At 36.6% G+C, this 12,683-nt stretch overlaps 1 protein-coding gene across 2 annotated transcripts; it reads right to left on the minus strand.

The window, feature by feature from the left end:
• Positions 1 to 634: 634 nt before the first annotated feature.
• LOC116304082 (U3 small nucleolar RNA-associated protein 6 homolog) lies at positions 635 to 11,936 on the minus strand. Of its 2 annotated transcripts, none has more exons than XM_031713738.2 (24): positions 11,824 to 11,936; positions 11,461 to 11,545; positions 11,110 to 11,151; positions 10,596 to 10,664; positions 10,460 to 10,480; positions 10,057 to 10,104; positions 9,537 to 9,600; positions 8,848 to 8,908; positions 8,363 to 8,420; positions 8,251 to 8,283; positions 8,106 to 8,150; positions 7,402 to 7,486; positions 7,214 to 7,298; positions 6,720 to 6,820; positions 6,171 to 6,242; positions 5,744 to 5,817; positions 5,458 to 5,538; positions 5,073 to 5,193; positions 4,811 to 4,869; positions 4,667 to 4,744; positions 3,870 to 3,976; positions 2,904 to 2,970; positions 2,181 to 2,247; positions 635 to 1,057 (listed from the first exon to the last, which is right to left on the minus strand). In XM_031713738.2, exons 1-24 carry the CDS (start codon positions 11,913 to 11,915, stop codon positions 900 to 902), a joined length of 1,773 nt encoding a protein of 590 aa, XP_031569598.2. In that variant the 5' UTR covers positions 11,916 to 11,936; the 3' UTR covers positions 635 to 899. The 2 variants fall into 2 exon arrangements, with proteins under 2 accessions (XP_031569598.2, XP_031569597.2); XM_031713737.2 differs by having other exon boundaries at positions 2,181 to 2,253.
• Positions 11,937 to 12,683: the final 747 nt, after the last annotated feature.

The raw sequence follows: 12,683 nt of genomic DNA on the forward strand, positions 1-12,683 counted from the left end.
TAAATGTGTCCTGTCTGTCGCAAGGTCATCGCATGCTTCTGTTATTCAGTGTAGTTACTCAAAATTCACATCAATCATGAATCGTCATCTTCGTTCAAACCAACAATCGTTCTAACTATATCGACTATACACTAACAATTGTACATCATGTACAAACCGAAAATGCCCACCCAAACAACAGACACACGCACACACACGTCCTATAAGTACGTCATTGCCATGCTCGTTTCTCCCTTTCTCCATCTTAAGTGTCTTGTTAAAAAAAGGTCTTAATAAGTTATTCCATCGAATTGCGGCAATGAGTAAACATCGTTTTCATCTTTCTAGCCCGCGAAAAATATAACAATCACAAGTTGAAGGAGAAAGCAGTTGGTGAGGGTGAGAAAAGAAGTGTCTAGACAAGATAGCGCGCTGAACTTGATGTATTCAACTCCCGCTGCTGCTCTTAACCGTTATTAATATCTATCCTCTCGTTAAAAATCACTTGAACTCGTTACGAAGAATGTAGTCTGCATAACTTGGGTGCGTCATGCCGTGAAAACGCACCGAGATGAAACAGATTTACTTTACCTCACATGCAAACGTTATGGTGGGCCATGCGACTAATCTTCGCGCACTATTTCGTGCCATTACACAACGTAAAACACTTTTAATCTTCCATCATATCCACCATGATATTATTACCACACATTTTAGTAGACCTACAGACGTTTTTACTTTGATTTAGCTAGCGCTATGCAACCCGGGTATACAGTACTCAGATAGATATTGCGTGTCATTTTCCCAGAGAAGGTATGTATAAGGAAGGCATCGTGTTGCATTGATAAGTAATTCATTCGTAAAAAAATATCCAATCATTCAATTTTAAAATATTGAAATCCCTGAACCAAATGATAAGTCTAAAGTCTGCCTGCCTGTATCAAGGAATACTTGGTGACAAAAACCTCCGTCTCTACCCCTGAGAGTCGTTTGAGTGCACTCCAGTGAAGGCGACCTGCTTTGTCCAGCTTTCCTTCCGGATGAGTCAGCTCAAGGTGAATGTAATCAATCCAACAGTCTAGAAACATGAGAGAGAATAGAATTACACGGTATTGTCGTACACGGTACGGCATGGCGTAACATTGAAATGACTTTCCATATAAATGGTTATCGTATGAGTGGGAAACATACGGTACTGACTTACAGCACGTACACGGTACGACATGCCGTAACATTGAAATGACTTTCCATAAGAATGGTTATCGTATGAGTGGGAAACATACGGTACTGACTCACAGTAGGTACACGTTAAGACATGCCGTAACATTGAAATGACTTCCCATAAGAATGGTTATCGTATGAATGGAAAACATACGGTACTGGCTTACAGTAGGTACACGTTAAGACATGCCGTAACAGTGAAATGACTTCCCATAAGAATGGTTATCGTACGAATGGAAAACATACGGTACTGACTTACAGTAGGTACACGTTAAGACATGCCGTAACATTGAGATAGCTTTCCATTGTCTTGCAGTAATTCTTCCAATCACAACGCGTAGTTACGGCTTACTCCAGGTTCGAGTTCTCTTTCGCCCAGCCCTAGTCTCAGTTGCACGTTAAAATATTCAACCAATACCCGTAGCATTTTAATAAACGCGTATGGTATCGTAAAACATACATTCCTTACTATACAATAGACCTTAATAAAAGAACATATTTGTACACGATCCGCGAGGCTATTAAAGACTGAGCAAAGGCGAACTCGAAATGGGAGAATTTGACGTCCCGTTTCCCACTCATAAGAAGAATACCGCTCTAAGGAGTAGTAATGTATACTTTGAACCAATCACAGCGCGCGGGAATACCGCTCAGCCAATCGAAATGCTTGTTCACGGCACCGTCACAGTCATGGGATTTTTTAACACTCGTACGATGTCTGCTCCAACTCGATACCGGACTGCACGCTGACTTGATTACGAAGTGCGCGCGCATCGTCGAGGTTACGTACTTATTATATTTGCTAACCTATCAGGACCCTTTCTGTTCTAGACATGTTATAAGAGAAAAGGTCACCGCATTTATTGAGTTATACATCCACTTGGCTGGTTTTGCACGTACGCTTTAACCTCTATTACTTAACAACTAGTCCCGCAAGCATCAGTAAGTAGCCCTATGTTTTGACCATGGATAGGACATACCTGAATAGGCGTCTCCGTAGTGATCGATCATCACGTCATACAGTGTCCTGAGGTGCTGTATGCTCGGCTTTAACTAAGATTAAGATAAAGAATTAAATCCAAGGGATAAAGGAGAGGAGAGTGTCATGGTTCAAGTACAGATTTATTGGTAGCTGAAGTAACCACTTGAAATATAACAGCAAACACTTGAACCCAAATGTGTGAAACTTTACGATTTACGAGCCTATGAAGATCCCAGTTTTCCTTTCTTTCTTTCTTCCTTTCTTTTCTTTCTTTCTCATGATCCATCTCACAAAAACTCATTAGATAAATTTCAGCCTTTTAAAGTTTTGAGCGCGAATATTTTTTTCAAAAGGCAGATTCTCTCGCATATTTGAATGTGTAGGTCGAGCGTAGCCTAGGTTAATAACATCAGTACTAGACTCAGACGTGTAAGAATAACTCAAGAGTATCCGGAACAGCCATGTTCAAAATGTCATTCTTCAATCTTGGTTACAATAGAGAGCATTCAGATTGCTTTTCTTCTTTTTTTTCATTCAATTTTGAGAATAAGGGGGGGAGGAGGGAGGTTTTAATTGTCACCCAGATTCAAGGTTTTTGTAGGGTGTCTAAAGCTCCAGCACTTAACTGCGGTAATCAATGAGGCACAGTCCCTTTTCTCACCTCTCTCCTCTCGCGTGCCTTTCTTATTTATTACCACTTGCAATAATAAGCTATCCATACCTGTGCTTTCTCCAGATCAACACATTTCTTTATTAACGATAAGGGTAGGGACTGATCACTGAACCATCTATCAAAAAAACACAGGAATACCACGTCAATCATTTCTTACGCATTACACAACTTTGTCCTTAACATTTATCGTGCGCACTGGTATTATAAGTAACATCCACACTGCTTACACTGCTAAGATATGAACTTTCTTCCAAAACTGACCAAACTCATTATTGAGGAGAATTTATTTAGATATAATTCGTATTTCTGCACGTCCATCTAATATTCTCTTTACATATTATTTCAAACAAAGTAATGTAGCTTCGCTCGTGAGGTTAACTCTAAATGTTAGAAGTTTGCCAACCGAATCAAAGAACCTTGAATAGCCTTCGTTGTTCTGTCCCCTTTCCCCTGGGGAAACTTATGGAGGAGAGGGGATGGGAGGGTAAGGAATAAACTTTACACAGACCTGAGCCTGATATGCCTCTTGGCATTAGCGCGACCCTTGACTAATCGAATCAAAGTAAACTGAGACTGTTTGCCAACTTCAAACGTTCTTTACTGAATACTCAATAGTCGGGCTAACAAGGATGTGCTTGAGACGATAGACGTTATAATAAGGAAACACTTGAAGTAATCAAAATGAACTGGACAAGTTAATCATCACGATCAGATGGATAGCCAATGGAAAAACAATTCAGTCGTGTCGGGTGACTTTATTCAGTAAACCATCCCACAAACCTTAAGTGCCTTCCGTAATACAAAGAGAATGATAGAAACGGAAATAAAAAACCTTTGCAACCGATGAACGGATTTCTCAATCGAAGGTTTTCCTTCAGGTTCTCTGTTTTTTCCTTCCTCCGCAAAACCCAACTCGATAAATTCCAATTCAATGCAATGATTATTCATGGCAGTGAGATAGAATGATAGAATAAATTTGTAAGTTTTCACTACTCCTTGGTTTTTGAATCGTACCTCGTATAAACGTGTCTTGCTTGTTTTATACCAGATGAAGTAAGCACCCAATCGATGTAACGCTCTTGCATAACTCGACTAACATGTTTCGGTGCCTTGAGAGAGTTCTGCAACAATTACAAAAATAGTGAATATAAAATAGAATAGAATAATGAACGTCATTATCTTCATTATCATCTTCATCATCATCGTCGTCGTCGTCATCATCACCATTATCACCACCATCATCACCATTATCATTACCATCATCATCACCATTATCACCATCATCATTACCATCATCATTACCATCATCATTACCATCATCATTACCATCATCATCACCATCATCATTACCATCATCACCATCATCACCATCATCACCATCATCACCATCATCACCATCATCACCATCATCACCATCATCACCATCATCACCATCATCACCATCATCACCATCATCATTACCATCATCATCACCTTGTAGTTTTTTTTTTGTTTGTTTTTTTTTTTTGACCCTAAATGAAATTTAAGACAGCCAACTAGAAAGCTTTAGCTCCTTTGGCTGTCGTACACTTACACCTATTATATTGTTAATTATATTAAAAATTCTAAATATTATTCAACTATATATATTCTTGTAATTCTATTATATAAAATTGAAAAAAACAGTGTAAATAAACTGAAATTGAATTGAATTGAATTGACCATCATTACCACCATCATAATCCTCATCATCATTAACATCATAATCACATCATCATCATCGACAAGAATAAAAATAAAATAAAATAATATAAAGGGCTCTACAACTGTACCTCAAATATCCGAGCGATATTATTTCTGCCTACTGTCATACTCCAGTCTAAGAATAACTCCCACAGCGGCAATGACCCCTGATAGAAAGTAGGTGATGAGTAGAAAGCCAGTAATAGTGCGTTATGCTTACAGGGAACACTTACAGATCCTTCCGTGGATTTCAAGGCATCCCAGAACTTTTCACTGAGAACATCTTCTGATTCTGAAATGACATTGATTATTAATTTCTTTTATACTTTTTTTCCTATTCTTTTTTTTTTTTTCTTTTGTTGTTGTCTATTTTAAATGACCCTCCCTCCCTCTCTTTTTTTCTTTCTTCCTTTCCTTCCTTCCTTCCTTTTCATTTTCTGCTGATTTACATCAATCGAAGAGAACATTTCTACTTGGACAGACTGTCCTTCTTACCTCCCAGTGCGATAAGCAGTCTCAAATATTCTGCATGACAGTCTGTTGTTTTATAAGAGAGCTTCTTCTCTAGCACATCAACAGCAGTGCGAGTGTCTCCAGTCAATACTAACAGACGTACCTAAAGAAGTGATACAATCAATCTAGCAATCAATAGATGGATGGATGGATGTGTAGATGGAGGGAGGGATGGATGGATGGATGAATGTGTAGATGGAGGGAGAGATGGATGGATGAATGGATGTGTAGATGGAGGGAGGGAGGGAGGGAGGGATGGACGGATGGATGGATGTGTAGATGGAGGGAGGGAGGGAGGGATGGAGGGATGGATGGATGTGTAGATGGAGGGAGGGATGGATGGATGAATAGATGAATGGAAACTTACCCATAATTTTAGTTTTGATTTTGATAAAAGATCCTTGCTGTTGGCCTCTGCACAAATGCGCAGGCAATTCTCAATAGCCATCTTGAAACAAAAAGAGACAAATGTAAACTAACGAGAGGGTGAGGGGTGGGGATGAAAAGAAAAATGATGCAATCTAACTGGGTAGGAGAAGTGAACATAGTGTGTGTGGAGGTGAGGGGGGTCAGGCAAAAATTTAATGCAATGGTTGACCATGAGAAGGAAAGTTTCAAAGAGTCTACCACAGGTAGCCCAATAAAATATTTACCCTGTCTTGATCAGAATGTGAATCATCTTTGAGGTTCGTTTCACAAGCATCAATGTAATAATCCCACATTTTTTCTACAGGAAACAAGTCATACTTTCTATATTAAATGTTCTATACCTTCAAACATTAATATTAGAAACAACTATAATACCCAAGGGAATGATCCATAAAGAAATAGGAAAACAATGGATACAATGTATGTTAATATGTAAACGAAATTATTATATAGTTAGGATAGTACATGCGTGCTGATTGGTCAAAAACTATGCTTTATTAGTGAATGGAGCACAGTGCTGATGCCATCTGCACACCTGAAGATCCTGCAACCTGTTTTTCTTATTTGCGCAAATATATTCAAATTTGAAATAAAATTAGTGACTATATAGAGTTGTTTTATTCGTTAAACATTGGCGTAAGATTTATTCACCTGTAGGTAATAGTTGAACTGCTTTTTCAAATATTCTGTTTCTTTCTTCTTCTGCTTCATGCATTAGAGACTCTGGTTGAAGAAAAGTAAAAACAAAATAAGCATTTGAAAACAAAAAACATTGTCTTGGATTAGTTCTTTATTAAGTTAATCCAAGTGTAACTTAAGCATTGATTTTTGTGGAGGGAGGAAAACCGAAGAAAAACCCTTGAAGCACAGGAGAGAAACGACTATGCATGATAACATATTCCCTGGTAAAAATTGAGAGAAACACAGAGGGTTTCACACAGAGTGTAGAGGTGGCTAAAACCTTTACAAAATCTCCAGTAATTTTGCTGCTATTTTTGGTTTTTTATTATATTTTTTATTTTATTGCATGTTTTTTTTGCAGAGGATGGTTACAGTTCAGTTTATATTTAGAAGGGATTTCTGAAATATTTGGCCCCTAATCAAAACTTCTCTTCACCAGCCCTGCCTCTGGTACCATCCCTGCCTCTGGTACCATCCCTGCCAGGAGACCTTTATTCAAATGTTTAAAGACTGTTTTACCTTTCAGTGATTTACTCTCAGAACTTGCTTTTAAGTCATCCACAGCCCTGCATGCAAGAGCATTCCAGTATTCTTCACTGTCGCCAAAGTCTTTCTCAAGGCTGAATAAATTAACCATATAATGACATAATTATTAATTAAAACAATGAAACTAACTTGAATCATAATAGCCCATATTGTGCATGATATTGTGTTGTTCCAGAAAATATCCATACCCCAACCATGGAGGGAATTTGTAAAAGGACCCCCACTACCCCCAGGAACTTCCAATTTTCTTTCATACAAACTCTATAATTTTGTTCATTCTCTTACCCCCCTCCCCTCCAGAATTTCCAATTTCCTCTGTGGGTGGGGGTGGGGAATGGATATTTTCTTGAACTACACATTCTGGTTGAGCAGGAAGAAAGAATAGACATTAAAGCTCAAGGGAAGCACTACAATGTAGTTACAGTATAAAGATGATTATCTTCAATGATCCTTTGTTTAATGTATACCTTTCAAACACTTGGTCCTGGCTTTGTTTGGTGTTTTCAAACAGATGATAAATATTAAGAAAGGATAATCTGAACTCTATGTCATCTGGTAAGAAAGAAATCGTAGAAAAAAATGAAAAAAGAATAAAAAACAAGTACAACAAACACATATGCTAGCTACTCTTTTGTAATACTAATACTACATTTACCTGGTATTTCTTCTATTGCTTTTTTATATACAATTTCTGCAGCTTTGCCAGCAAGAAAAGCATTGGTTACTTGATTTTCCTCAACCTGAAAATTGAATATTTTTTTAAAAACTAAATTATATTTCTTTGTTCTTCATACGTTTGATGAGTTTTTATTAAATAAACTTGTCCTGTGATACACCACAAGGTCAATTTTTCGCTAATTACTGTGGGTTCTGTAGTGTAAACAATTGGCACTGAAGATGGTTGTCACCAGCGTATTCAGTAGGTCTTTTACGTCCACCTTATACAGGGTTAAAAGTGAAGACAGATGTGGCCTACAGATTCAAGTCCTTGTCCGAGAAGTCTTGAAGGTCTAATGATTTGCTGATGTAATTACAAAGGCAGCACCTTCTCCTCAGTTATTTTAAGACCCAGAGTGTTTGTCTGGCCAAGGCTTGAACCATGACCTCCCGCACAACAGACCGACATTCTTACAAACTGAGCTACTATACCAATGAGCCAGACAACTCAAAAGCAACTGGATTTTTTCAGCAAACAATCGTTCAAAAATATTAACTCAGAGACCATTGGAAATTTGGTGGGTAGAAACCAAAACCCAAACTTAAATTCATATTTTCAGTTATCAGTACTTCTCAGGTAACAATTAATATTTTTTATTAACTTTTTTGCTAATATTAATAAATTAGTATCATTTTCATTACCTCTTTTAGCTGAGCAAGTCCCAGAACACTTCTTCTTTTTGCTACCTAATAAGGAAAAAAACAAGTTAAGTTTAAAAATTTTAAAGAAAAAGCAAACAAAAATTTCAACAAGACATTTGATTATGATCTTTCGATATTTGTATACCTTTTCGACATGAAGAAGTTCCATTCTGAAATACTGAAACAAATTGAAAGCGAAAATAATTTTAAAATGCTAAACTTGATCTAGAAATATATAAACAACCTTTAAACCATACTTCAAGCCATAGAAGCTGGGACGATGAATTCATCCTCAATCCTCTTTGTAATAATGTCCTGTTACAAAACAAAACAAAAACAACATGTATCAATAAACCTTTTACTCCTACACATAACAAAAAGGAAATTTATCATTTCAAGTATAAGCCTTTTTAGCTTCTGACCAGGTGTCAACCTTTGATAGCCCATACCATGCTTATGCAACCTAACTGACTTTCAATGTCTGACGTTTGCTTTCCGTCAATTGAATTTACGATGGTCCAAGCTCATTCAGATCACTAGCAATTAAATATTCCCACAACATGACAGCATGGGAAAATGGGAATCGTGTCATAGGAATATTTATCGCTTGTGATTGTAATGACTAGGAATGAGCTTGCCTGTCAAAATTTGACAGAAGCCAAAACCCGAGACATCTGGAGTAGGTTACAGTAGGTCATAGAAGCATGAAACAGGCGGTTATGTTAAAATGTTCAGTACCCACCTGGCAGCTGGGATGTCCTTGTTTTCTTCAAATTCCCATTTGGCAGCCATAACCCAAAAATCTGAAATTGAAAATGAAAAGGTAACAAGGCTAAGCAAAATATGAGGATTTATCATTATTGGTTAGTAACCACAATCATGGTAATAACATAGTGGTTATTTATTGAACAGGGAGTCCTGATAGGGAAATCCTGTGCCCGAGGTCTTAAATATATGGACCAAGGCTGTTAAGCTTAGGGTTAGGGTTAGGGTTAAGTTAATTTTTTCTCTATCCAAACTGCTGTTTAGCAATCCATAATCTCATACATTGCGCATGGATAATGTAAGCACTATGTAAGGATTATTACCCGACTACAGGCACAGATAGAAAATATTACCAGCTCACACATCCAATTGGAACACACAACTTTTAGGATACATGACCCCCTCCCCCCCCCCCCCCCCCCCAAAAAAACCAGTTTTTTGCAAATGCCGAAGGCTGAAGCAAATAACTGAATGCAAGACACACATACTTTGGTTATCTTTATTCAAGTGTGGTTTAACAAGATTCACACTATGCTACCATGTTCTGGAACAAGAATACTCCAGAAGGTTAGAGTTTTCATTTCCAAAGGTGAGAATTCCTATTGTGGCTTCTCTGCACATGGCTATCAAGAAAACCTTACCATGCATCTTTACCTCAATACTTACTAGGAATGTGTGGATGGTACTGAAGAAGCCGACCAAACACTTTACCAAGGAGTTTAACACTACCCTATTGACACAAGTATACAACACCTCATTATGAAACATTGAGAATAGTATTTGACAATGCCGAGACATGTCCAGATAAAAACGTACTGTATTTTTTATAAATAAATAATAAATAAATAATAAATAATAATGGGATTAACAGTGGATTAACCGAGTGGCTCTTCTTCCACTGGATTCCAATTGGAATTAAGAAGTTAATTTTTATGGATGGAGGATAACCAGAGAATCCAGAAAACCCTCAAAGCACTGGAGAACCAACAAACGACTCTACTCACATACAACACTGGGCATGGCAGGACTTACACCTGTGTCATATTGATGAGAGGCAAGCTCTCTAACCACTATTCCGCCCGTATATTTAAAATGTCTTATTTCATTGGTGACAGTAGAAGATAACCCAAGTACTTTAATCAATGTCAATGACCACTTTGAACATATCATAGTGACGTGTACTTACAGTTTTTTTACAGTATTGGATGTATTGGAGCCATAACTTTGTATCTTGCTGTCAGAAGGTAAATGAAAGAAATAATGAATAATGATCATGGATTTATGGATAAGAGGGAGGAAATGGATGAATGGATGGATAAGAGGAAGGGAAGGATGGATGGATGGACAAGTAAGTGGATTGATAGCTAAATTGCTAGCTACATGTATCAATAGATGTCAGTCTACCAGTTGAATGTCAGATAAGTTTTCAATAGAAATGAACATAAAGTAACGACCATGTAGGAGGCAGTGTTTGTATACTCTTCACTATAGACTCAGGTAATGAGATTCATAAGATTTATTCAGCAGATAACTAATTAAAAGAAAAGTAGAGTGATAATCATCAACAACCATTAATATCAGATAGTTACCTTAAATTTTTGAAGCGCATTCTGAAAACGAAAGAATATTGTAAAATATTCAGTCAAAGAAGCATCATTCATACTTTTTAAATAGTCTAAAAACAGCATTTTTCATCATTCTAAAGAAAAGTAAGATTCCATGTACCTTAAAAAGTAAATGCATGCGTTTACTCATTTCATATTCTCCTTTCAAAGTTCTCTTGAAGCCTTGTGACTGAAAAATTAAAAAATTATACATGTCAATTCTTGGTTTTCTAAATAAAAAATAAAGAATGAAATAACAATAAATATAAATAAATAAAAATTCTTGGTTTTCACCTACGACGTCATCATGAATTTCAAAAGCATAATTTCGTATTATGATAAGATGAGAGATTCATAATCTTGTAAAGCGGTTCAAACAACATGTTGGTTACATTTCAAGGCTGTATAGCATAATAATAGTAGAAATGCATACAACAGCCATCTTGGTGTTTCAATATGGTGGATGATTATTGGATGAGGTTGAGCATGATATCATAAATTGTCAAGACCAAGGCCGTGTTATCTGCAGAAGCTGTAGGTTGAGGTCTTGATAATTTACGATATCATGCAAAAATCGAATTCAGTTATTGCAGGAAAACCTACAAGGCTGTCAGCCATATACGAGAGACACTTACCATTTTTCTTTTCTTCCTAACAACATCCAGGTTAATTTCATACTAAAAAAAACACTTCACTAATCAGATTGTCAAGCTCAAGGGAGTATTACGTCTTATTTGTCTTATTATGTAATCATTATAATGGTGGGGTGGCAAGTTTTGAATGTGTTTTAGGAGAGTTTACCAAACTTGTCAATGTTAGAGCAAGCCATACAAACTGAGAGGAATTGCTAGATATTTTACAATAGAGAAAGAAATCTAGCTACTTATCAGAGCCAATACAATGCAGCTTTACCCTCCCCCCCCCCTCCCCTCCCACAAACCACACCAACACGACTTTTACCATCACCACCACCATTATATCCCTACCTGAATATATCGAAGAAAATCTTGTTTTTGAGGTGCTCTCTTTTGCAAACAGTATTCAAACTCTGTCCTTTTCTTTATTATTGTTCTGGGTTGAAGAAAAATATGAATTAAATACATGTATAAAGCATTTAACTATAGATTATCTAACTATCTTGGCATCCAGCATCATATTACGGAGTATCGGTTGTTAATTAAAGTTTTAATCCCAATAAACTCGCATTTTTAGTTTCCAAGAAGAATTACCCTTCAAATAAGAAGAAATTTGAGAATCAACTTTCTATGAATATCTAGGAAATTTAGAATCAACCTTTCGAATATCATAACTTTTTTCTACTATTTCTCTTATAAACAATAATAAAGTACCTTATTTCATGTCTGTTAAATATCCCTAGTCTTTCCATTTCTTCTAATTCAGGCAACATGCCTTCTAGGTTCTGGTGCACGTGTTCCGCCATCTTGAATCACTGAGTCTTCCCTGTGACACAGGAAGCCCAAAGCAATATTGCACAGGTAGCCCAAGCTAGGTTTTTGTAGTGTCATGTTTTTGAATAAGAAAATGTTTGGCGATCCTTAAGAGCCTCAATAAAATCGTCAAAATGTGAAATGAAGTAAAGAAATCTTAGCTGAAATTTGAAAATAATTACTCTTTCGCCCTGTCTACTCATACTTAATGGAACTATTGTTTTGCGTATAAGTGATACTGACCGTGCACATGTACCACTAAGTATGGCTAAAAATACTCATTTCCTTATTATTTTCATGTATGAACATTTTGAAAGTGAAAACTTTTATTCGATGACCACAAACTATGCGGATTAATATTTCCGCTCAGATAAAGTTGAGTTACTAGATGATAAATAACAAAGCATGAAAAAAGGCGATTTCATTTTCAATCAACAATCAATCTTAATCACATATGATTAATTAACAAATAATAACTATCTTTAGAGTTTTTTTTAGAAAAGAAACTACTATATTCCCTATAACAATAGGTTTCCCAACCATTCCGCTCCATTAACTATGGTCCATTAACTATGGTCCATTAACTATGGTCCATTAACTATGGTCCATTAACTATGGTCCATTAACTATGGTCTATTTTGGTTTTGGACTTAGCCAGTTTTAACGCAGCTTGCAACATACATATTTTTTAAACGAACATTTTGGCCTAACTGAACTTCCAAAAACTGCAATCAAAAATAACATAAAAAGCATCAGTTATT

Source organism: Actinia tenebrosa, unplaced genomic scaffold, assembly GCF_029948245.1.
Source record: "Actinia tenebrosa isolate PJP-AT-01 unplaced genomic scaffold, QUT_ActTen_1.0 PGA_scaffold1__47_contigs__length_23844297, whole genome shotgun sequence".
Classification (NCBI taxonomy): domain Eukaryota; kingdom Metazoa; phylum Cnidaria; class Anthozoa; order Actiniaria; family Actiniidae; genus Actinia; species Actinia tenebrosa.

Coding starts and splice junctions, on each gene's coding strand:
- LOC116304082 (XM_031713737.2), bottom strand. CDS start 11,915: ATGGCGGAACACGTGCACCAGAACCTAGAAGGCATGTTGCCTGAATTA. Junction 8,909..9,536: donor GTACCATCCACACATTCCTA/GTAAGTATTGAG, acceptor TTTCAATTTCAG/ATTTTTGGGTTATGGCTGCC. Junction 7,299..7,401: donor AGCAATAGAAGAAATACCAG/GTAAATGTAGTA, acceptor CTTTCTTACCAG/ATGACATAGAGTTCAGATTA.